Source organism: Vipera ursinii, assembly GCF_947247035.1.
Source record: "Vipera ursinii genome assembly, chromosome: 3".
NCBI classification, from domain to species: Eukaryota; Metazoa; Chordata; class Lepidosauria; order Squamata; family Viperidae; genus Vipera; species Vipera ursinii.
The window spans coordinates 193544892-193572051 of record NC_139516.1 but is presented as its reverse complement, the minus strand read 5'-3'; the positions used below and the strand labels follow the sequence as shown (position 1 = coordinate 193572051).

The following is a 27160-nucleotide window of genomic DNA, read 5'->3' as shown; positions in this document are numbered from 1 at the left end:
CAGAACTCGACTGGCAAAAGGCAGACAGCAGAAGCTGTGATCTCATCAATTTGCAGGCACGATTGCTTAAAGAATGTGACTTCAAGAGAGATCTAGTGATATAGAAATATATTTCCAAGAATTATGCTGACTCAAACACATCCAAGCACCACTAAAGAAGACTTAGATTTGGGGGCTAAGATCCAGAGCCTTACCTCTCAAGGACTGCCTTTTCATAAATTGACAAGTGGTGAGAACCATGCCAAAACAGGCTGATTTCAGTTTTTGGAATTGCCATCCTGAAACTCTTCCCCCTTCCTGCCCCCATTTGTAGATGGGCATCTTCCAAAGAGTCCAAAATACCAAGAACAAAGTTCTACCCCGCATTTCCATGCACATGGTTCAGACACAGGCAGCTTTGATTGCATAGTTACAGCCACCATCTTGACTCTTTTGAGTTCCCCAGAAAACACCCTTGTACTTAAAAAAAATCATTATCAATAGTGGGCATTATAGTGGTCTTCCTTCCTTCCTTCCTTCCTTCCTTCCTTCCTTCCTTCCTTCCTTCCTTCCTTCCTTCCTTCCTTCCTTCCTTCTCCTCTCCTCCCCCTACCCCCAGCCTCCAAGCTTCAAAAGTTGGAGACCGCTGCTGTAGAACTTAAATATCAAACCATAACAGAACTGGGTTTTTATATTAAGTATAAATAGAAAACCACATGAAAAGCAATTTCAATGTCCAGCTTGTATTTTAGCTGCAATAAAAGTAACACCATAACTCATATATACATTTCTTTATAAAGATTGCTATAAACTGGTCCTACCGGCATTGTAAATAATGTTTAAAAAATGTAAATTAATTTTGTGAAATAAATCCTGCAAATGAGTCAGTTTGATCTTGAAGTATTTATTTATTTTCAGCACTATTTCACCATCTGTGGTACATAGTATGTCAGAGTTTTCAAGCTGGGTGGTTTTCTTTTATGTGAGATTGATTAAAGTTTTTATATCTACTGTTTTCTAGATTAAAGAAATCATATTTTATTTCATTTCCAAAATGTTCTCTTTCATCCTGTCCACCCCTATTTTTATGTGCATAAGTTCATTGTGAGGGTTGTAATAGCCAGTATGCTGCACAGGGAGGCAGAAGACCCAGGAGAGCATATCCACAAATAAACAACTAGATGTCAGAAAACACAATGAAAAATTGAAAATCTCACAACACATGTACAGACTCAACAGTTTCAACTGGGAAACTACTGACATCTTAAACCAAGCCAAATCCTGGAAGTCTGTCCAGTGGCGTAGCGTGGGTTGTCAGCACCCGGGTCAAGGCAAGTAATTTGCACCCCCCCCCTCCACAGTGGGCGGTGACCCGGCAGCTCGGATCGGATTCGCACAGCCAGCACTGCAGTGAGAGAGAGTGAGTGAGCCAGGCAGGGGCAGAGAGCTGCGAGTGCGAGCACGCCCCCCCAGATGTTGCACCCGGTGCGGCCGGCCCCCCCTGCACCCCCCACGTTACACCACTGAGTCTGTCATTTAGAGAAACCAGTCATCAATAGACACATAGAGATAAATCACATACGCACCATTCAAAGAAGACAATAAAGGAAGAAAATAAAGACAGTACATCACAGCCCTTCCAGCAGCCAACATTCAGGTAAGCAGACAAAAATTTTAGGCTGAGTACTCTTATCAAGAACTACCAAGGAGGAAACTATATCCCTGACATAATTGTCAGGGCAAGCTATCACATATAAAGAGGCATCAACTCCCACACTCACATACTGATGATATTGCTTAGTTGGATAATGAAATGTCTGCAAGCAAACAACCAAGCATGGAGACCACTGAGAGAACCACATGAATTCACACACTAGTTCAATTTTTCTGTAAATTGATCTTCAGAAAGGGTCACTAGGTTTATGAGTGAAGTTCTGAGCCCTTTTTACACACACCTAATGGGTGTAGCACATATTAAAAAAGCAGCAGAGCTTTGATTACTAGGTGGTGCCAACCACTGTGAAATCAGCATCTCTCCTTACTGTAAAGTATAAAAAAGGTAAAGGTTCCCCCGCACATGCGTGCTAGTCGTTTCCAACTCTAGGGGCCGGTGCTCATCTCCGTTTCAAAGCCGAAGAGCCAGCGCTTGTCCGAGGACGTCTCCGTGGTCATGTGGCCGGCATGACTAGACGCCAAAGGCGCACGGAACGCTGTTACCTTCCCACCGTAGTGGTCCCTATTTTTCTACTTGCATTTTTACGTGCTTTCGAACTGCTAGGTTGGCAGAAGCTGGGACGAGTAACAGGCACTCACTCTGCTACGCGGCACTCGGGATTCGACCCGCCAAACTGCCGACCTTCTGATCGACAAGCTCAGCGTCCTAACCCACTGAGCCACCACGTCCCTACTGTAAAGTATAGAATGAGCTATTAAAGACATAATTCACACCACATAATTTCCTTTCTATTTTACTTTCTCTGCTACTTTCTTTTGTGAGAAACAGATAGATTCAGCTCTTGGCTGATCATCAGCTCCAAGAAGCTGCTTCTCCACAGATTAAAAAAGATGATTCTTTTTTTTCTCTGTCTGCTCATTTTCAGACACATATCTTTGCACTACAGAACAGTCATTTAAATAAAGAAATGCATTTTCTATTGACTCATAAAGGAATAATGCCAATAAAAGGCTGTGGAGGCAGCTTTTAATTTGGGAGGTTTATTGCAAGTCCAAGGTTGCTCAAAGACATTCCATTTGTTGGACAAATGAAGCTGCAAATGGTTTGTTTAAGGTTACCTAATGAAATCCAGGATAAACAGAGATTTGAATAAAAAGCCCAGAGCTCAGTGTTACTTTAACAAGAAAAAGAGGAAAGAAAGCTGGCTGCAGTGCACATAAAATGTATATAAACTCAACTCTTGGCCTAAATAGGTCTTAAAGCTCAATCCACATTTTCATTGTGAGCAGAATTCTAAGTGAGCACATGTAAAATTGTGAACATAGATGCACCAGACGTACCAGAGAGATAGAGAGAAAGATGACAGATAATATCCTAGAACTCCATCAGGTACTGATATGGGAACTACTGGCCAAAAAAATCAACATAACATCAACTGTCAGAGTCTAAGATGATCAGTACATCAAAGCAATGAACACCATAAAACTAGGCATGTAAGACGTACAATTGTTTGCTTCTACGAGTATCACATCAGCCTGATAAATGGGAGAAGCAAGCAACAGTACACATACTCTATTATGAATGGAAGAAGACAGAAAAAGGGAGAATTCAACTGGTATAGGCTAGACTGAAAATCATTTTAACATTGTGACTGATGCTTTATGATAGGACTTTCCCTACTTGAGTGGACAGAGGCCAGTTTGTTGATGCTGGATAAGTTCACCTAGGATAAAAAAAAGCCGTGCACATACATTGGTGATTAAACTAGATTTTCTCAAACCCCGAACTGTTGCTGTGGTTCTGCCATCTATTCCAATATGAGCAGGTGCAGCTGATCTCCTGGCTTTGTTTTTAATCATGCCTGGATCAAACAGATGGGCATTTTGTGGAGCATAGCAAATGTTTAAGAGATGTGTCCCACTTCTCTCAGCTTTGCTTGCATTTAAAGATTAAACCTATTTTGCCCAGAGCCTTTGTAAAATGAAGATCTTTCTTGTAATTTATTTATTTTATTTTATTTTATTTCCATTTATATCCCGCCCTTCTCCGAAGACTCAGGGCGGCTTACAAGCTTAGCAGTAGCCTTCATTCTATGTATATGCCTGCTTATTAGGGCTTTCACACACACCCCAAGCGGCATTATTACAAAGTCAGCTTATTGCCCCCAACAATCTGGGTTGCTGGAACTTCAACTTCAACTTCAACAGTTCTGCCTTCCTTCTTTGCCTTGACAGAGATTCTAAGGGTCTTAATTGTTTTCCCAATGAGATCCTGATGGCTTATGATTCATAAAAATGGAGAAAATAAAGAATTCTAATCAGGAATGAAGGCAAATATATCTGTCCCAGGATAATGTTGAAGGATCCAATCTGGATTGGTCACTGGGACCACAGGTTCAGTCTTTGAGCTAGTGAGAGAGAAGTTCCCCGAGGATGGGCTCCAGTGCAAGTCTGAAAGCTTTGAAGACTAAATCCCTGGTCCTGGTGGCCATCCCAAATTGGATCGTTCAAGAATTCTAATTCTTGAACTGGACACAAAAGTACATGCGGTTTCAAGAAATCCAATCACAGAAGTTCTGATAAGCAGATTACAGAATAACAGAAGAGATTCAGAGGCCAATATAAAAAGTCCTGCCTCTTCTAGTGGATTACTAGTCCCTAAGATTTCCTGTGAATCTATTTTCCAAGTACTTAATAAAATCCAGGATAAAGAGAGATTTGAATCCAGACCATAACAAGAAAAACAGGAATGGAAGCTGGCTGGAATGCACATAAAATGCATATAAACTCAACTCTTGGCCTAAATAGGTCTTAAAGCTCAATCTACATTTTCACTGTGAGCAGAATTCTAAGTGAACACATAGATGCACCAGACTTAGAGAGATAGACCTGTTAACTTTCTATCATCTCACAACACCATTTAAAGAAATGCTAAAACACATTAGAATGGTAGGGGGAAAATGATAAAGAAGAAAAATCTTCAGAGAATGGGAGGAAAGTTTTTGATATTGTAATGTTTTGTTTAGTTGTAAAGGGACAACAACAAAAAACTACAACTTCTGATTAAAGTACATTTTGTAAGGGACTATGGACTATGCCTTACATACAGTCACCCATGCCCTTGTGACCTCTCGCCTAGACTACTGTAACGCTCTCTACATGGGGCTGCCCTTGAGATCCACTCGGAAGCTTCAACTGGTGCAAAGTGCAGCGGCACGGACACTTTTGGGAGCCTCCCGATACTCCCATATCACACCTCTCCTCCGTGCGCTGCACTGGCTTCCAGTTGCCTTCCGAGTGAAGTTCAAGGTGCTAACAATGACATACAAAGCCCTACATGGCATGGGTCCGGACTACCTACGGGAGCACCTTCTGCCAATGTCAACACCCCACCGCCCTGTGCGCTCCCACAGAGAGGGCCTCCTCAGGGTGCCACCGCTCAAGGAATGTCGGCTGGTGGCCCCCAGGGGGAGGGCATTCTCAGTGGGTGCGCCAGCCCTCTGGAACTGCTTACCAACTGAAATCCGGATGGCCCCCGACCTCCGCACCTTCCGGTGTGACTTAAAGACTTACCTATTCCAGCAGTCCGCCCTGGCCTGATAGCTCTGATAGCTCTAATTGGGGTCCCAGTTTGTTTTGTTTTGATTATTGTTTTTCAATACTGTTTCATTATGTTGCCTATCTTACTCTGTACACCGCCCCGAGTCCCTCGGGAGAAGGGCGGTTTATAAAAACAAATAAATAAATAAATAAATAAATAAATTTCCAGATGTTGTTGAACGACAGCTTCAGCATTCATAATCATTGTGTTGCTGGATATGGCATCTGGATGCTGTGACCAAAAACATTTGGATAGCCAAACATATACTGTATAGCCTTTGCTATATACTTTCATGGTAAATACGTGCTTAGTGAGAGTTTTCCAAGCATTCACTTATGGATCCACAAGTATATTTGCTTCTGCTATAAAAAACACTCTCCTAAGCAGAAATGTAGGCTCATTCTGCAAGGCAATATATAAAAGTGAAGTTTATGACTGAGAAGGTTAGTCTAATTCCCAAACAGTGACACAGTGAATGATTCATGTGACATTTGTCCTCTTATTGCAATCCTTGTTAGACAAATTAAGTTTTGAATCCATTTAGTCAAAAAAATGGTGCTTCAGTGCACTTCATTGACCTTTGCAATATTTAAAAAATGAATATAACGCCTGTACTTATATATCATGCCATTTTCCTCTTCTGAATATCAAGTTGACTTGAGAAGGAAAAGCAGTATTATGTAATAACCAACTTTCTATGCTGTAATTTATTCTCTCTCTCTCCTCTCCTCTCCTCTCTCTCTCTCTCTCCCCTCTCTCCCCTCTCTTCTTCTCCTCTCTGTTTTCTCTCTCTTTCCACATGTGTATATAATTAAATCCAGTTAGACATGGCCTTGTGGGATTATGGGATTAACTTCTGGAGTGAGTTTGAGTCTGTGATACCAGATGAGGTGGATACAGTCCTTCAGACTGTGAGCTCAGTCACTTGTTCATTAGATTCATGTTCTTCCCTTGCCTCACAAATTGTGGGGTTACTTGAGAGGTGACCTTGGGAAGTTAAATACATATGGTGGCATCTGCTTCTTTGACAGAGTTTCTTTCAGCCTGGAAAATGGCACTGATGCAACCCCTGCTCAAGAAACCATTACTTGATCCAACGATTCTGCACAATTTATGTTCCATGTTCAACTTAATTTTGGGGATAGGTTTTTGACAATGTGATCAAACAACAGTTCCTGAAAATCCTAGAGAAAATAGATCATATGAACTCAATTCAGTCAGCTCACTCTGGGGTACAAAATAGGAGAATAACAGAGTTGGTAGAGACAGTGGAGGTCTTCTAGCTTAACCCCCTGCTCAAACAGGAAACCCTATACCATTTCAGACAAATGGCTATCCAAGTTCTTAAAAACCTCTGGTGTTGGAGAACCCACAACTTTTGAAAGCAAGTCGTTCCACTGATTAATTATTCTAATTGTCAGGAAATTTCTCCTTAGTTCTAGGTTGCTTCTCTCCTTGATTAGTTTCCATCCATTGGTTCTTGTTTTACCTTCAAGTGCTAGAAAAATAGGGGTTGACCCCCTCTTCTTTGTGGCAGCCAGAGATCACATAGGTTATGCTCGTCGATAACTTTTTGCAGAGACGGGATAAGGGCCACCATTCCAATGCTCTTTGATCTCTAGGTAGTTTTTGATACCATTGATGGTATCCATCTGGACCAGCTATAATGTTTGAGAATGGGGGATATTTTACTGTGGTGATTCTCTTTTTTCTCTGGTCAATTCCAGTCAATGGTAATAGGTAGAGAAGATTGAGCTCATGGTATATCATTGTAAAGGGCTGCAAGGCTCAACATTTATCCTTTTCTAGAGCTGCATGAAACTTCAAAAATTTCCAGTTTGTGTGGGTTTCTGACAGCAAAATATTTGGATCTAGTGAAGCACTTTGTGGTTGGAGTGCTTCCTGTAGAACATAGGATACCCTCCCACCACATTAGCATTAGCATCAGCACTTAGACTTATATACCACTTCATAGTGCTTTACAGTCCTCCCTAAGCAGTTTACAGAGTCAACATAGTGCCCCCCAATAGTTTGGGTCCTCATTTTACTGACCTCAGAAGGATGGAAGGCTGAGTCAACCTTGAGCGGGTCAGAATCAAACTTCTGACAGTCAGCAGAATTAGCCTGCAATACTGCATTATAACCACTGAGCCACCATGGCCATTACACACTTTCTATTCATAAAACTAATCACTCCCGTTAACTCAATTTCAGTGCAACTATTATATACAAACAGATGGGACACATTCGATTTCTCATCAGTTGTGTACAGGTTTCCAGACCTGTGTTTCATAACCATGTGTTCTGTAGGCAAGAATATGGATGATTATCTAAAAGAACCCTTTTAGATAATTTATTTAATTACAGGATTTATATAGTCATTTAGCTCAAGCAATGACTCTAAAAAGCTCTCTACAAACAATTATATATGGATGACATCCAGAAACTACATTTGATTAAAAACCAGAAACTTTTACTGCTGTGCTTTACAATGTAATTAAATTGAAATATTGTTGGATGGCTCCAGATATAGTTGTGTTTAACCAACTTAGGTTTTACTGATTTCAATGTACGATTAAGCTTAATTAAGATATTTATTTTATTTTATTTTATTTTATTTTATTTTATTTTATTTTATTTTATTTTATTGCATTTATATACCGCCCTTTCCCTGAGGACTCAGGGCGGTTTACAGGGAGTTAAAAATCAGCCATACAAAAGTTAAAAATCCAATTTAAAAAAGATTAAACTAACCCTGTGCAATTAAAAAACCCCAATTAAAATAAATTTCTCCTCAGCCTGGGCCCGAGAGCTCAAAGAGCCAGGTCTTCAGGCCCCGGCGGAATGATCGGAGGTCGGGGGCAGTCCTCAGCTCCACTGGCAGCTGGTTCCAGAGGGCAGGCGCCCCCACCCCTATCCCTGGGTGTCACCCGCCGGCAATCTCTTACCAGTGGGACCCTGAGCAGACCCTCCCTGTGGGAGCGCACTGGGCGAAGGGCATTTGATGCTGGCAGCAGGTGTTCCCTCAAATACCCCGGACCCAGGCCATGTAGGGCTTTATAGGTGATAACCAGCACCTTGAATTTCACCCGGAGGGCAACCGGAAGCCAATGCAGCTCGCGGAGTAGAGGTGTTACATGGGAGCATCGGGAGACCCCCATTACAACTCGTGCGGCCGCATTCTGCACCAGTTGAAGCCTCCGAGTGGTCTTCAAGGGCAGCCCCATGTAGAGAGCGTTACAGTAGTCCAAACGGGAGGTCACGAGCGCATGAGTAACTGTGCGTAGGGCGTCTCGGTCCAGATAGGGATGCAACTGGCGCACCAGGCGAACCTGTGCAAAAGCCCCCCTGGTCACGGCTCCTATGTGATCTTCAAAATTGAGTCGTGAATCCAGGAGGACGCTCAAGTTGCGAGCCCTATCAACAGGGGGTAACACCTCACCCCCCATCGTTAGAGGTGGAATAGTCTGGTTAGCCCGAGATGCCGATATGCACAGCCACTCAGTCTTGGCGGGATTGAGACGAAGCCTGTTTCTCCCCATCCAGACCTGAACCGCCTCCAGGCACCGGGACATCACGGCGAGGGCATCACTGGGTTGGTTCGGGGTGGAAAGAAAAAGTTGGGTATCATCAGCGTACTGATGATACCCCACCCCGAAACCACGAATGATCTCGCCCAGCGGCTTCATATAGATGTTGAACAGGAGAGGCGAGAGAACCGACCCCTGAGGGACTCCACAAATGAGAGGCCTCGGGGCGGATCTCTGCCTCCCGTCAACACCGACTGCGAGCGGCCCTGGAGGTAGGAGGAGAACCACCGCAAAACGGTGCCTCCCACTCCCAACCCCCTGAGATGCCCAACCCAGGTATTTAATTTAACTCTCTTATAAAAGCAGTGGAAAAGACTACAATACATTTTCCAAGGAAAATGGATGAAATAAAAAACAGTAACATCAAAAGAGGTATGCTTGATAATCACCAACCAATTTGCAAAAACAAAAACGCCCATGAAAATATGAGGTTAAATTACTTTAATGGGAATTTGGATTACTGTGTGATTTTTGCAAGAATATATCTTGAACTTCATACAAATCCCACAACTAAGTTAAGAAAACAAGCCACAAAAATATCCCCACCAATAGTCTAAACTATTTGCAGAAAACCATCAAGAAAAGGACTCAAATGTTGCCAGTTCCTTTTAGCAGACTCAGGCAAACAACATCAAATCTAGACTTTCTTCATTTCTTCTTCTTTTCTGAAAACCCAGCATGAAATAATCAATGAAAACCAGTTCACAGAAAGGACAGCTTGTTATTAGCTTTGGAACAAAATGGAGGCAGGAAATAGCTCATTACAGAATATTTCTCCACCACTAGCTGACAATTTCTCAGGTGCCATTTTGAAACACTGTGGGCAAGGCAAGGTTTAGATGACAACTGATTTTGTTCTTTATAAATAAGAAGTAGAGTGAAAAAAATATTGCTTATATCTTTATATCGACCACATTAAAAAGTTTCATTGGAATGACGTCATACAATTATACTTATTGCCTATAACCTCTTTGAGGCAGCAGAACATTTGGCTGTAAATAAACTCACTATGCAGGTAGTCCTTGACTTATGACCATAGTTGAGCCCAACATTTCTGTTGCTAAGCGAGACAGTTCTTCAGGGAGGTTTTTTAATGACTTTTCTTGTTCATAAGTGAATCACTGCAGTTGTTAAATTAGTTAATTTAGTAATACAGCTGTTAAGTGAATCTGACTTTCCGAATTACTTTGCTTGTCAGAAGGTCATAAAAGGGAATCACATGACCCTGGGACACTTCAACCGTCATAAATATGAGCCAGTTGCCAAAATCCGAATTTTGAACATGTGACTACAGGGATATTGTAATAATCATAAGTTTGAAAAGTGATCATAATTTGCTTTTTTTCAGTGCTGTTGTAACTTTGAACGCTCACTAAATGAACTGTTGTAAGTCAAGGACAACTTGTCTGTCTTAAAATTATCCAGGCTTCAAAATGACTCTATTATTTTGAAATAGAATGTTGGATTTTCTTTGTCATTCATGAAATCTAGAATGTCTGTGCCCTGAGCCTTTTGGCACATTTCTGTTAATGAAAGAAATTGTGCAGCTCTTAGGGCTGTTGGTTGATATTTTCAGACGGAACTGCACATATATAAATCACTGAATCAGTTCAGCAACTTCCAAATTAAAGGTATAGAATTTATTTTGCTTTTTCCAATTTGCATGGAAAGTTGCATGGGTCACCTTCAAATTGAATTTCCAAAGTGAATTCACAAAACTTTATTAGATGGTTTAAAACAAAGTTATTTGTCGTTTTAAATATTTTATTGTGTATATTTTCATATGGAATTTTCATTCTGTTTAAAAACAATACCTACGCATGTGTTTGAAAAAGGGAATAGGTTTGAGGCAAGAAGAATATGAATATTTGCATCGTTTCAGTGAAAGGGTGAATGAATGAATTCAATGAAGCTTAAATTCTTTTACATATTTGCATACACGGTAGTTTAGTTTTATCACAGGAAAAAGAGCAATTATTTGACTGTAAAGATTTCTGGGCAGTCAAATGGTTATAAGTGTCTGTCTATTTGATGAAAGAATTGCTAGATTTAAAATAATAATATATATTAAGCCCTTAACCGCAGAACTGAATCCTGCAAGAAAGATTCATGATAAGCACCATTAAGGGGTTAATATACATAATCTCAGAAATGGAATAAATCCATATTGTAGCATCCATTCATCAAAGGATTGACTTAGGAGGGTTTCTCAGAGCTGTTTAAATCTCTTCTTCTTAGAATAGGAAGGATGGTAGGTCAAATCTGGGTTTCTGACAATCTCTTGGGATAAGAAACAGTCCTTACTATCTGGAACAGCTGCCAGCAATAATCTACAGGAGCAGGTGACATTTTGATGGAAAAACATTGGAAAAAGGCTAAAAAGTGCAGGAGACAAGATGATAATGCCAAGTGGGCCATAACACATTATGTGTCTGGAGTAAGGACCATATGCTTTTTCCTGGTTTTGAGATTAAGAAGGAGCAACAATGGGTAAAACAGATTAAGAAGGTTGCAGGAATTGGGTATGTCTATTTTAATGAAAAGAAGGACTAGGGATGATATGCTAGCAGTCTTTCAATATCCAAGAGGCTGCCACAAAAAAACCTATTTTGCAAGCACCAGAGGGCAGGTCAAGAAACAATGGATGGAAACTAATCAAGGAGAGAACCAACCTAGAATTAAGGGAAAATGTCCTGACAGCTAGAAAAATTAATCAGTGGAATGACTTGCCTACAGAAGTTTTTAAGAGGTTTTTAAGAAGAACTTGGACAGCCATTTGGACACCTGCTGCCGGCATCAACTTCCCATCGTCCTGTGCGCTCCCACAGGGAGGGCCTTCTCAGGGTGCTGACGGTTAAGGAGTGCTGGCGTGTGATCCCCAGGGGGAGGGCATTCTCTGTGGGCGCGTCTGCCCTTTGGAATGATTTACCGTTAGAACTTCGGACCGCCCCCAATCTGCGTACATTTCACCGGGATCTGAAAACCTGGTTTTTTGATCTATCAGGCCTGGACTGAAGGGGTTTTAGCTTTTAATATTGTTTTAATTGTTGGGCTTATGTAATTTAATCTATTTTAATTTATACTATTTTTATATTATATTTTATGCTGCCCTGTAAACCGCCCTGAGTCCTTCGGGAATAGGGCGGTATAAAAATTTAATTAAATAAATAAATTTGTCTGAAATGGTATAGGGCAGGGGTGTCAAACTCAATTTCATTGAGGGCCGCATCAGCATTGCGGTTGCCCTCAGGGGGCCGGGTGGGTATGGCCAGGGTGGGCATGGCCTACTGGGTGGGCGTGGCCAGCTCTACATCGTTCGCATCAAGGGTGCCTATGGGGGCCTGGGCAGGAGTGGGACAGATCTGAGGGCCTCTGGCAGAAGGAGGGTCTCTGGGCCAGGGCCAAGGCAGTGGGGGCCGTTCCCTCACTGTTTCCAGGATGGCTTTGCGGGCCACATGAAACCACTTCGCGGGTCAGATCTGGGCCCCGGGCCTTGTGTTTGACATGTCTGGTATAGGGTTTCCTGCTTGAGCAGGGGGTTGGACTAGAAGACCTTCCAACTTTGTTATTCTGTTAACTTTTTTTCAGGTTTCCATTACAATTTTTTTTAAAATTATGATTTCAAACAGGACAGGAAACTATTCTTTTGATTTTTAATTAGAGCAATATAAGTACTGAAAAAAAGGGATTTTGGGGAGCTGCTGGGATGTTTTTTTGGGGGAACCAAAACATCAAAAGGAGTTAATCATGGATAATATTTCAGTCACTTAGCCTAAGTAATTTTCCATAGCCATATAAACTATGCAAATGAAAAGTCATGAATTTAATGAGAGAACAGAACAAGTAGACATTGAATTATTAACAGCTGGTGGCTGCTTGAGAAACAGGGTAGACAATAGAAAAAAATGGTGCCAGGGCTGCTACTTCAGTTTCTTGATCTAAGCTATACAGGGTAGAAAACCAGGAAAAGAGATTTCATGGTAAAGAAAAAGACGATTATTTCCAATCTTTATTCATGTACTGTTTAAACACTGGAGAAGTGAAACTTCAAGATTGTAAGGCAGTCACTCAGTTGGAAGTACTTAATGTAGTATATTTTAAGTATCACACTTTAAAAAGGATTTTTTTTATTTTTTATTTTTTTTATTTTAATCCCATTTATATCCCGCCCTTCTCCGAAGACTCAGGGCGGCTTACAATCTAAGCACAAATCAAATGTGCTTAGTAATAGCCTTCATTCTATGTATATGCCTGCTTATTAGGGCTTTCGCCCCCCACCCCCGCCAAGTGGCATTATTACAAAGTCAGCTTATTGCCCCCAACAGTCTGGGTCCTCATTTTACCTACCTCGGAAGGATGGAAGGCTGAGTCAACCTTGAGCCTGGTGGGATGCGAACCTGCACTAATTGCAGGCAGCTGGTGTTACTTAAGGAGGCATTAGCCCACTGCTCCACCAAGGCTCTTTAGATAATCTGGAACATTCATAGAAGAGCAAAGAAGATGATCTGGAGACTAGAAAATCTTATGAGGAGAGATGAAAGCAGTGTTTTTTTTTTTGTAAAAGAAAAAGGTGCCGGAACTCACACATGTCATACAACCCGCCTTGCCTACCCTACAAGGTTCCATCCAAAAAAGGTGCCGGAACTCCGTTCTGAGCGTTCTATGAGAAAAAAAGCCCTGGATGAAAGAAACTTGGAATGTAAACTATGAATATACTATCCCTCCTTGAAATACTGAAAAGACATCATACTTGAGGTTTGTGCTTTACTGTTGGCAGACACACACACACACCAAAAAAAGAGGAACAGACAGAGCAGTGCAACAGTAGGTTCATTAGCCAAAAATGTAACGATTCTGCCTTGGTGAGTAACCTTTATCAGAGACACTTTAATTTGGACTATATATGAAGCAGATGTCCAGATTTCATAACCTAAGTAGCCCTTCTAATGCTAAGATTCTATGTGACAGAAAGATACAATCATATTAATAACTTTTAAGTAACCATATTAATATTAATGATAGTGAAATGTTAATATAAACAAAATATTGTTTATTTTTATCCTGCCTCAGTCTATCATGCTGTTTAGAGACCAAATTGTATATCTCAATTTAATATGAGAAGTGCAAGAAAGTGGGGGGGGCGGGAAACTAAAAGAAAAAAAAAATAAAACAAATAAAAAAATAAAAATAGTTTCTGATCTTCTTTACAGCAATTATAAATACAATTATAAATTTATCTCTTACTGCATGGGTACAATACTCTTCTTTCTATTATCTAGTCTGTCTAAGATGTAGGATCTCCTGCTTGGGTTTAGGGGGAGGTTGGACTAGATGACCTACAAGGTGCCTTCCAACTCTATAATTTTAATTCTAATTCTAATCATCAATACCATAAGTTTATTCTTTGGTGCTTCACATGAAAATTCCATAAGGAATTTCCAGTCAGCAATAAACATAGATATCATGTCTTCTCCGATCAAAGAAGTCAGTTTAGCTATATCTGCAAGTTCCATTACTCTTCACTAATCCTTCATCCATTGTGATAATGCCAGAAACATTTATGCATAAACATAATACATAAGTAAACTGACATCCCATGAGCTGAATCAAACTGAGTTTTTGGGAAACCCTCAAGTAGTTTGGATTGAGTTAAGAAAATTCTTTTTCCCTGTTTAGGGAAGATGTTGCTTGTAAGTGTAGACAATGCTGAACTAAATGGAGCTGACATGAACTTCTCATTTGCAGGTATCCCTAAAGTGGTACTCATAAAGAAGCTAAAGGATCCAGGTGCTCAATTTATCCTGAGGGTTTCCAAAAGAGATTTAGGAAGTTTCCTAAGGATATGGTGGTTGTCTATTGTAGTAGAAATGTGAATTGCACCAGAGTGGAATCTGTCTTATCACAATTTAAAGCAGCTCCTTGACTCTCTGAAGGACTTAGAAAGATGCCTTTCTGAGATGGAGGAGACACTTAAAGTTGCAGGTGGAGAAAAACCCATTTCAAATCCAACTGGTCACTGGTAAGAGCTCATATTAGAGCCTATGCAGTGGTAATGAGGAAATGAGAATGAAGTATTTGTCACACTTGTCATATTTTTTGAGTGCCAACCAACAGCTAATTTTAACACTATCTATTCCTTCCTGGGGAAGGAGGTTTGCTAAGAACAACCTCAATGGCCACTATAAGAATTCTCATGAAATTTAGCATATAAAATGCCCTGATCCAAGCCATTGAGAATTCTAATTGGTGAATGCCAATGGAGTTGATTAGAGTTTCATCTCATGAAGTTAACTGGGAAATCCAGTAAAAGGAGATGGGGCTCCTTTGTGGCTGATTAAGACTTCTATGAGGTGATGGGAAATTGAATCTGAGCAGTTATCAACACTTGTTTGGATGAGGATATGGACGTCTGTTAAGAAGCCAACACTTGATCCAACTACAATCAGTCCTCATTTAAGGACTGCCTTTTTGTTGACTTTTCACAGTTATAATAGTGATGAAAAAATAACTTTGCAATCAGTCCTCACATTCATGACTTTTGCAAGTCTGTAAAACTAAGGAAAGTTGAAGTAAGATTGTAAAATCATGATGTTTCACTTAATGCCACTTCACTTAAAACTGAGTTGATGGTCCCACTTGTGATCACTAAATGAAAACTACCTGCATTTTGGCAAACTTTAGGCTTGTTTCTAGACATCCCTTTTAGGGGAATATGGTAGTGAAAGTAGTAGCACCTCAACTTCAAAGGCCCCTTAGACGAAGTAGATTATCAGTATCACATGAAGTTCAGCATGGAAACTTCACGGCTAAGCTTTGAGATGACTTTTGGTGAAATCAGGACCAGGGAATGTAACTTTCCTCAATAAAGAAAATTAAACATCTACCTAAGTGAAGAAGAATGTCATTTATCAGCAGAATAATTTGAGGTTATGAAGTTTTCCTTTTTCTGACAATGATTATTTAAACTTTGAAGGATTTCCACACTGAAAGTTTATTTTAATTACTATTCCTAGTGCCATAGAAAATTAATTCACATTATACACCTTCAGCCTATTACTGAGTATACTGGTAAACAATTTCATCAAAAAGTTTTGTCTTGAACTATTTTTATATTATCTACTTAAGCCTTTTCCAGACATGTAACATTCAGTTGTGTATTCAACCAGAATTCTGATAATAGGTCTATAAAGGTAAAGGTAAAGGTAAAGGTTCCCCTGCACATGTGTGCCAGTCGTTTCTGACTCTAGGGGCCGGTGCTCATCTCCGTTTCAAAGCCGAAGAGCCAGCGCTTGTCCGAGGACCTCTCCGTGATCATGTGGCCGGCATGACTAGACGCCAAAGGCGCACGGAACACTGTTACCTTCCCACCGTAGTGGTCCCTATTTTTCTACTTGCATTTTTACATGCTTTCAAACTGCTAGGATGGCAGAAGCTGGGATGAGTAACAGGCGCTCACTCTGTTATGCGGCACTCGGGATTTGACCCGCCAAGGTCTATACATATGTTGTATATGGTATGTTTCAAAGTGTGTTATGTATGTTTACACTTTGAGAGCAAGCAACTAAATTCCATTTTTAATGTGTGCCATTGTGGCCACAGTAAAAAATGAGGATAAAGGTTGTCTGTCTGTCTGTCTGTCTGTCTGTCTGTCTGTCTGTCTGCCTGCCTGCCTGCCTGCCTGCCTGCCTGCCTATCTATCTATCTATCTATCTATCTATCTATCTATCTATCTATCTATCTATCTATCTATCTATCTATCTATCATCCCTAGCCAGAATATGGAAGATATATCCAATACATCTGAGCATACTATATTCAATTAATTCTTTAGACACTACTTCACAATATTTTCTTGCCACAGCAAGCAACCAATTCAAATATTTGAGATAGCATTTTCTTTTACACAACTGCAATATATAATTGTATAAATACAAGCAAAAAGCAAACAGATAAATTCACTCCAACCTTATTAAAAACCTGTGCACTATAAAAAGGTTAATTTTACAAATATTCAAACAAAAGAGAATATTTAAAACAAATAGGGACAATTTTGCTAAAGATACTATCACATGCTTGCTGTTAATAAAATAAACTGAGAACAGATATAAGAACATTTCTTTGAACAAAACTAAGAAGCTATTTTTTTCATACCAAAATACTACCATTTTGCACGCTTGGTATGTGTAGTTGTGTATACATAATAAATTGCACTTCCAATTGTTCGCAAAGCACATTCAAACAATACTAAGTCAAGCTGACACAATAAAATCATGTTATAGAACAGCCATAGCAAATTTACCACTTTCAAAATGGTCCAGTTTAGGGTATCATTTTCGTTAATTAATATCCTGATTTTGTACACATATGTTCCAAAAATGGTAAGATGAATAGCAATCCATCATGGTCACTGTATATGGGAAACATTCTTCCTCCCACTTCATTTGGTAGATGTTGTACACAATTTTCTCTGACAATGGATTCCTTAGGCCTCAGAAGCAGGAAATTAGATTCAAGTCTTACCATGTAAAGAGAGGTAACACTCTTTTGCCATAGGTGATGGGTCCAAATCTAATGGGCTTAATTGACAAGAGATTTTGTTTGTATATTGAGACAAATTTCTTGTTGATTCAAGAGAAGAATCAATTACAGATCATTGGAGATCTTCCAGCAGAGATTAGTCGTTCACCAGTTAGGGCTGATGGAAAATTGAATTTCCTGTTTCAAATAGGAAGTTGGACCAGATAACCTGTAAGGCCTCTTCCAACTTTATGATTCCATCCATGACACTGATCACTTCATATACTGAAGTATTATAAGACATCTGTTAAACTGTCATGAATTCAATAATATGTCTGCATTTCAGATATCAAATACAAAGAAAGTGGTAATCTCAGCTGTAAATTAAGTGTAGACATATCAGTTTTGAAAAGTCTTCTACATAGAACCTTAAAATATCATGAAAAAGATTCTAATTCAGCTCATAATCCATGCTGTGTTAATTTTTCTTTTTGTTGGCAACTTAAAATTGCTTTGATTTTAACATACAGGGAAACATCTAAAGCATAGTGCATATTGAGTTGGAAACATGATATTTCAATTAAATAGGAATTATTCCCCAGTCAGTGTCTGTCTTCATATTCTGCTTGCTTCTTCATGTCCTGCACAATTTTGAAATGTGTATCTTCCTGATGTTACCTGTGTCTAACTTGCTGCCTAGGAAGCCTTCAGTTTTAATTGACTGTGGAAGTAGTGTTTTTCTTCTTTTGTCCTAAAACATGCCAATCAGGCATGAGTTCAGGGTGGTCAGGACTGTCCATGTTCTTCTCAATGTGTAAATCCACTAAAGAAGAACATTTTCTCTGCCTGGGCATGAGACATAGTCCTACATGATCATTTCGCCTTTAGTAACAGGAGTGATGGACATCTACCTTCTGCAGCTCATTTCTTATGGGAGCGGGTTGACATCATGCTGGGGAGAATCCATGTCCTGATCTACATTCAGAAGAACAAGTGATGGTCAATTTTCCAACTGATTGGTAATGCTCAGTAGGAAGAGAAAGTAAGATAAGAAATTCACTAATCACTCTGACAATAGTCTGTGTAGGTTCTTCCAGAGCAAGAACACTTTACAGTTGAGGAATTCTAAAGTTGGGCTGGAGGAAATAACACACTTGATGTTGACATATTTTCTTTACTTCCATTCAAGAAGTTGAGGAAAGAATGTTACAGTGGCATTTAATTTTACTGACTGACCCAGAACTGTAACAATGTGAAAAGGAGAAAAAAATCTTTCATCTACAGCCATATTTTCCACATCAGTTCTATTTAGTTCTCTAAATTGGAACAAAATGAGAAGTAGGGTTTATGTAACTTGCAACAAGATAAGAACTGTTGTGATGTAGATGCTACGTTATTATTTGTTAATGTTGAAGGTCTTATGGATTTGGCCTGGATTGGAATTTCTTTCCTGAAATTGCTGTCTTTCATAGAGAGACGGTTCCAGTTTTGCCAATGTGATTTGTATGCTTCAGCCTCAACTGGCAGTTGTGTGGCAAATAGCTATACCACACTGTTTTTCTTCAGTTGCAGATAATTACATGTACCTATGGGACATGTGAGAGAATGATGTGTCTTAAGAGCCTAAAACAGGGCCATTCAAGCAAGTCACTCCCATATTTACACACTGCTTGTCTTAATGTGCAGTATTGCAGCAATGTACTTAATCACTGAGCTATAATCACAAAAATATTACATCTAAAGTAATATTTCTCTCTCTAGAAAACATAGATAGGAACTGAATATTAAGGATACATGCATACATATCTGCAGTTTACCTCTAAGTTTCCATAAAACAAGCATTAATAATATACAGTAAGGTAGCTTCAATAAGTATAAGCATGTTGACCTTTACCATTTTGAATATTTTTAGATTAATAGGCAGGGTGACTCAGAAATGGATCACTCTACGACAGCCTTGTCTAACCCAGCACTCTCCCAGCTAAAAATTCTGGGAATTGATTTATCAATACATCCGGAGGACATCAGGTTGGAGAAGGTGTTCTGAGATCAAATACCACAAAAAACAGAATGGAGTAAGTCAGGCAGCTTCTTCCAATTTCACATAACCTGAAATGAGAAATTGAAGGATGAGTCACTTTAGATGGCAACCATGCAATTAATCCAGATCAAAGTCATCTTTTGATATTAGCTTTCACAATCTTGAAACAATTCTATTCACTGGATGCTATAGCTTGCAAGTGGCTAATCTATTACTAGGCAGACATTTCTTTAAACAAAAACCTGTCAGGAAAATTAAGGTAAAAGTCCCTTCTATCTATCCAAACATAGGTAAAATCCCCCAAAGTTGTAGTAATTAAGACAAATCTATCTGACATTCTCAGACAGATTTTCCTTGCAAAAAAAATGTTCATTTGCCTTATTCACAGTGACCTTGATAATTTCTTTGGAACTGAGATGCTGTTTAGAAGTATCTTGGTAAAAAAGTGTTGTGTTGGTGATGTTTTTTGTTGCACCTCTTGTTTCATATCTAATCGTATTTCTAGATCCTACACTTTCCAACCTGAGAAAGCCCAATGAGGGGAAAATCCTTTGTCATGTTTTTCCTTAGGCTTTAAAGTGACCTGTGAGAAACTAGACAGCTTCCTTGACCCTGGAGAAAAGATTCTGCATTGAGAACTCAACCCCTTTGCCATCTCTGGTGCAACACTACATTTCACTTTGGATAATTTCACCCAAATATATCTTCACTTTTATGAAATTAGGATTGGGAGCAAAAATGCAAATGAATAATTTTGTGTAGGGACGCGGTGGCTCAGTGGGTTAGGATGCTGAGCTTGTCGATCAGAAGGTCGGCAGTTTGGCGGGTCGAATCCCGAGTGCCGCGTAGCAGAGTGAGCGCCTGTTACTCGTCCCAGCTTCTGCCCACCTAGCAGTTCGAAAGCACGTAAAAAATGCAAGTAGAAAAATAGGGACCGCTACGGTGGGAAGGTAACAGCGTTCCGTGCGCCTTTGGCGTCATGCCGGCCACATGACCACGGAGACGTCCTCGGACAAACGCTGGCTCTTCGGCTTTGAAACGGAGATGAGCACCGGCCCCTAGAGTCGGAAACGACTAGCACGCCTGTGCGGGGGAACCTTTACCTTTACCTAGTATAGATATCTTTTCACAACTTGATATACCAAACAGTGAAGGACATACACTTTATAAGATTATTTATGTCCAAAGTTGTCCAGCCATGCCAGTGATTTTTTGTATGGATATTGATTAAGATGGCACTAATTCAAGCTTTTATTCTGGTTCTTACCTCAGAGGTCACACAGTTCTCATCAAAGGATACTTTTGTGGATGACAAGTAAGCCTCTGTAACCGTGATGTCCTCTAGTTCAGTGTTGAAATGTTCATTTTCTTTAATGATGCTGTAGTTGAGAGCTACGCTGTAGTTGGTAGGTTTCTCCAGCTGTTTCTGTTGGCACTTACAGAGTTTTTTGAAGGCTGCTCGGAATTTTTGGGACATGAGGTTATAAATAACAGGGTTGATGGCACTATTAAGGTAAATGCATATCCTACAGAACAGCAGGAACCAATGTTCTTGGAAAGGTTGAGACAGGAAGGAGTTAATGACCACCAAGGTCCTGTAGGGCATCCACAAGAAGGCAAATAGGATTACAACCACGGCCAGCATCTTTGTAACCTGTGGGAAGTAAATGGACATATCTGATGAGAAAAAATAGAATGACATGAACCTTTTCAATGATCTAATGCAGAAACAGAGATCTTTGACTATAGTTTACTGTACACAACTCCATGAATATGACCATCATTACACAAGGGGAACAGATGGGAGTAAAGTCCTAAAAAAGAACAGAATAACAATTAGAAGGGATCCTGGGGATCTTCTAGTCCAGACATGTCAAACACAAGGCCCGGGGGCCGGATCCGGCCCGTGAAGTGATTTCATGTGGCCCGTGAAGCCATCCTGGAAACAGTGAGGGAACGGCCCCCACTGCCTTGGCCCTGGCCCAGAGACCCTCCTTCTGCCAGAGACCCTCAGATCTGACCCACTCCTGCCCAGGCCCCCATAGGCACCCTTGATGCGAACGATGTATAGCTGGCCACGCCCACCCAGTAGGCCATACGCACTCTAGCCATGCCCACCCAGTAGGCCACGCCCACCCAGTCCATACCCACCCGGCCCCCTGAGGGCAACTGCAATGCTGATGCGGCCCTCAATGAAATTGAGTTTGACACCCCTGTTCTAGTCCAACCCCCTGCTCAAGCAGGAGACACTATACCATTTGAGACAAATGGTTTTCCAATTTCTTGTTAAAAATCTCTAGTAATGGAGCACCCACAACTACTGAAGACAAGTCAATCCACTGATTAATTGTTCTAACATTTCTCCTTAATTCTAGGTTGATTCTCTCTTTGATTACTTTCCATCCATTTCTTCTTGTTCTTCCTTCAGGTGCTTTGAAGAATAGACTGATCACCTTTTGTCTGTGACAGTCCTTAAATATTGGGACATTGCTATCATGTTGTTTAGGCACCCAGGAACCCATACAGATCTTTCAGTGTAGGTGTCAGGTGATCTCTGATCTTTTCACATCTTAAGAGCCATGATGGCATATTTTATTTAAGGGCTATTACTGGATGCTTTTTAAGAAAGTGTCATCTAAATTTGTTAAAATAATCACCTGCTCAGGAAAAAATTGGTGCAATACCAATGGATGTGCAAATGAGATCTTTACCACAGCTACCATCAGCAAATCCAATGATGCCTAGTGATTCTAAACTGTAATATAGGTGTTTTGAGGGGAATGCAGGCCCATCTAGAGCCTAATCACCTCAATTCCTGAGTTTACTTGCTCCTTAGCAACAACTCACTCTTGTTGTTGTTGTTGTTGTTGTTAGTTGCGAAGTCGTGTCCGACCCATCGCGACCCTATGGACAATGTTCCTCCAGGCTTTCCTGTCCTCTACCATCTTCTGGAGTCCATTTAAGCTCACGCCTACTGCTTCAGTGACTCCATCCAGCCACCTCATTCTCTGTCGTCCCCTTCTTCTATTGCCCTCAATCTTTCCCAGCATTAGGCTCTTCTCCAGTGAGTCCTTTCTCCTCATTAGGTGGCCAAAGTATTTGAGTTTTAGCTTCAGGATCTGGCCTTCTAAAGAGCAGTCAGGGTTGATCTCCTCTAGGACTGACCGGTTTGATCGCCTTGCAGTCCAAGGGACTCGCAGGAGTCTTCTCCAGCACCATAGTTCAAAGGCCTCAATTCTTTGGCGCTCAGCCTTTCTTATGGTCCAACTTTCACTGCCATACATTGCAACTGGGAAGACCATAGCCTTGACTATACGCACTTTTGTTGACAGGGTGATGTCTCTGCTTTTTAGTGTGCTGTCTAGATTTGCCATGGCTTTCCTCCCCAGGAGCAAGCGTCTTTTAATTTCTTGGCTACAGTCCCCATCTGCAGTGATCTTGGAGCCCAGGAAAATAAAATCTGTCACTACCTCCATTTCTTCCCCATCTATTTGCCAGGAATTGAGAGGGCCGGATGCCATGATCTTGGTTTTCTTAATGTTTAGTTTCAACCCAACTTTTGCACTCTCCTTCTTCACTCGCAACAAGAGACTCTTCAGTTCCTCTTCACTTTCTGCCATTAGAGTGGTATCATCTGCATATCTTAGGTTGTTGATATTTCTTCCAGCAATCTTAATTCCAATTTTTGACTCCTCTAGCCCTGCCTTTCTCATGATGTGCTCTGCATATAAGTTAAATAGGCAAGGCGACAGTATACAGCCTTGCCGGACACCTTTCCCAATTTGGAACCAATCAGTGGTTCCGTGTCCAGTTCTCACTGTTGCTTCTTGGCCCGCATATAGGTTTCTCAAGAGACAAATAAGATGTTCTGGTACTCCCATCTCTTTAAGAACTTGCCACAGTTTGTTATGATCCACACAATCAAAGGCTTTAGCATAGTCAATGAAGCAGAAGTAGATGTTTTTCTGGAACTCCCTAGCTTTCTCCATGATCACTCTTATCTGGTTTTAATTTCAGTGTATTATCTCTCATCCATAATAGAGAATTATTTTCAGAGCTACTGAGTGCATACCGATGTCTTCCCATGCCAAAGTAATAAATGAATACCAGTAGTGGGATTTTGCTTTGGTTGGTGTTTAACAGAATATGGGACAAGATAGAACCTTGTGGCAAATCATGGGTCAACAGGAGCTGAGGTGGACTTGAGAGATTCTTTAAGTTTTTATCTTTTCACAATGAAGTCAAGGAACGTGAGATAAGCGTTAAACAATTCTCCCCTTTTCAAGAATATAGTCCTCCAACCCATTTTGAAATGTGGATTTTTAATGATTTTAATGAATATTAATATTTCATCAGGTGAACAATAGTATTGTCTCCATTGTTATTACCATTCTAGAACAAGTAATGCAAACCTTTTCCCAAAAGTATAGTCTTCCTGATTTTGATTCACAGGGGTGTTTTATTAACTCAGTCCTGGTCATCTCTGATGACTCAGACTTTTTTAAAAAAAGCCAATAGCTATAATTGCACATGAAATCTCAGGTTTCACCAGTCAGGGGGCACCAACCAATTTTAAGCAATTTAACCATCTTGGTGTTGACAGTAAATCCTCTGCTGAAGGATTGAGAGAATAAGTGAAAATTGTTTAATTTGATAGAGAACTCAGAGATCCTTGATCCTTTTGCATTTAATTAAGAGTGCTCCATTTCATTAGGAAATAAGGATTAACCATTAATGTAAGAGTAATGTGAGGTTCTGTTAGTGCTATTACTATGAAATAATGACAGAGAAGATAAAAAACGGGTTGAAGGAATCTATCTTGGGCAGAGAGTTGCTCTCTGGTCTATAAAAATAAATGCCCCAAGTACTTAACATAAATGAAGGGTACACAATTTGGGGGTGTGTGTGCAGGGGACACTCAAGATGAAGGCAAATTGAAGACTGAAACAAAATTGATTTATATAATTCCAATTTCAAATAATGCAATATCATTAATATGATGACTTATAGAGTAATTTTATCTTTCTGTTGCTGTAAGGAGATGGTAGGGGATGACATGCATGCTGATGAGGCTGGCTGGAGTAGAGAGGAAGTGAGGACTAGTTTAAATCCAGATGGACTTGCCTTCATTGTTTGATATGAATTAGTAAACCAGCTGGATGAAGAGAAAGCTTGGCCAATTCCAAAAGTGAGAGATATAAAAGAGTCACTTCCATAGTGAGATTGGCAGCATATAAGTTTAATAAATAAATAAAGATACCTGCTTGGCATTACAAGACAGGATAGGAAGTCCCGCATAAGTATTAGAGAACAAACTAAAGTGTACAATATCATCAAAAAAGTAGAAGAACTGAAATGGAAATGGGCTGATCACATAGCAAGAAGAACTGATGGCAGATGGGCCAAGGCAGTCATAGAATGGATCCCATTTGATAAAAAGCATCCATGAAAGAGACCTAAAACAAGACGGATTGACAACATCGGCAAATATTGTTGGCCCAGTTGGCAAAAGAAAGCTCAGGACTGTATTGGTTGGAAACATGAGGAACAGGCCTTCATCCCGCAATGGATAGACAATGGCTAAAATGAAATAATAGGATAAAAGGCTGGTGAGAAAATGGGACTAGGAGAAAATTTGGGATTGCTGTGCAGCTTGTAGCTGAAGGACATCTGGCAGGAAGAATCTGTTCTTTCTTCCAGTTTGAGAAGTAAACCAGCCTACCATGAGGAAGAAAATGGAATGGCGGAAGCATCATATTACAGCCTTGCAAGTGAAATGGGGGAAAGGGTATAGCTCAGTGGGTAAAGACACACTGAGCTTGTCAACTGCCAACCCAGGTTTGTGTTGCACAACACGAGGTGAACTCTCATTCCTAGCCCTAGCTCCTGCCCACCTAGCAGTTCAAAAGCATGCAAATGTGAGTAGATAAATAAGCATCATTTCAATGAGAAGGTAAGAGCATTCCATGTGCCTCAGCATATAGTCATGCTGGCCACATGACCATGGAAATGTCTTCAGACAATACTGGCTCCCTCGGCTAAGAAACAGAGATGAGCATGGCCCCTAGAGTCTGGGGCAGGGGAACTCTTTACTTTTATCTTTGGTCAAATAGAAGAGAGATTAGAAAAGAGTTGGGCTATAAAGGGATAGAGATAGACAACGGTTACTGTAATCCCACCAATTTATTATTTGAACATCCTGGGGTTCCATAAACGCAAAGCTATTCAAAGAGGCAAAGCCAGTAGTCATGTTCCATGAATAAATGTGGACATCCCTCCCTGTAAAACAGGACCAACATCTCTTAAGCATATGTTCTTTGAATAGCTAGTTGTTCTCCTTATAATTTAAGCCAGATAAAAGCATTTTCACAGTTCCCCTGTTCTTTGAGGAAGCTGGCAAAATCAAAACCATATTCAAAATTACAATTAGGAAGCACTTTAGGAATGGAATGCCAAAAGGCAGCAGAAAGTCACAGGTTGACAATCTCTGACTTGATGTACAGGAAGCCAAGGCACCAGCAAAGCTTAGAGAGCAGTTTGCATCCCTATTAATTCCTAAAGGGAATTAATAATTCCTAATTTGGGTTTAGAATCTTGGGGCTCAAGGCAAGAGTGCAACATAATACATATCATTCTGCTTCTAACTGTATCCATTTAGTTGCTAGTCCATGGCAATATGATATGGATTGGGACAACCATGGAGAGAGAGAGAGAGAGAGAGAGAGAGAGAGAGAGGGAGAGAATGCTTGCCAACCAACTCAAACAACAGTCTTTGTTTCATTTAAAAAGTTGAATATTCTCCAATATTCACATATGCCTGAGCAACATGCAAGGGAGAGAAAGGAAAGGAAAGAAGAAAGAAAAAAAACCCCTAAGAATGGGCTCTAGCATGAGTCCAAAAGCTTAGAAGAATAGACCTCCGGTCTGGTCCTGGTGACCAACTCAGATTGGATCCTGCAACATTATCCTGGAACATGTATATTTGTATATTTGTCTTTGTGCGCTAATATTCTTTGTTTTAGGCCTTTCCATTAGGGAACACCATTATTCTCATTGGTTTTAATACGTTTTAATATGTCTCATTTCTTCCTTCTCTTCCTTTCCATGGCAGAGTACAAATTACTCTTAATAAAGGAAATTGAAAACAAAATGAAGAGTTTTGAACTCATCTGTTTTAACCGCCATTCTAAATAATGATTTTATTTATTTTTATTTTATTTTAATTCCATTTATATCCCGCCCTTCTCCGAAGACTCAGGGCGGCTTACAAGCTTAGCAGTAGTCTTCATTCTATGTATATGCCTGATTATTAGGGCTTTCACACACACACACCCCAAGCGGCATTATTACAAAGTCAGCTTAATTGCCCCCAACAATCTGGGTCCTCATTTAAACCTCTCTGATATTCAATTATCAAGAGAGCTTTTTGACAAGAAAACATTTTGTTAGGGTCCTTGTTAAGAAAGTTCTTAATTGTTTAATTTAGGTCTGATACTTGAAAAGAGGGCTCTTTTTATAATTATATTTTTGTATTGTTAAGGGACCATCTTTATATTATAGCCATCTTTAATCTTTAAAAATATTCCAATGAGCATAATATTTCTAATTAGCTAAGTGCTACAATTGCTACTCTGAATTATGATTTCTAAGAAAAAAGGCTTAATCCTCTTTACTAATGAAACAAGTCAGCAGAAGACAAAAGGCTCTGCTGATTGAACAATATTCTTGTTTGGATTGGCCACTTCTAAGGACTTTACA

The 27160-nt window shown here is 40.1% G+C and overlaps 1 protein-coding gene across 1 annotated transcript in view; it reads right to left on the bottom strand.

Moving 5' to 3' along the window:
• Positions 1 to 6807: 6807 nt before the first annotated feature.
• TRHR (thyrotropin releasing hormone receptor) overlaps positions 6808 to 27160 on the bottom strand; it is a gene marked incomplete at both ends in the record, with an annotated part of 34509 nt that continues 14156 nt past the window's right edge. The window contains 2 exons of the mRNA XM_083358183.1: positions 6808 to 6915; positions 20670 to 21056. Of these exons, the coding sequence (XP_083214309.1) occupies positions 6808 to 6915; positions 20670 to 21056 (495 nt within the window). The remainder of the gene's footprint in view (positions 6916 to 20669; positions 21057 to 27160) is intronic.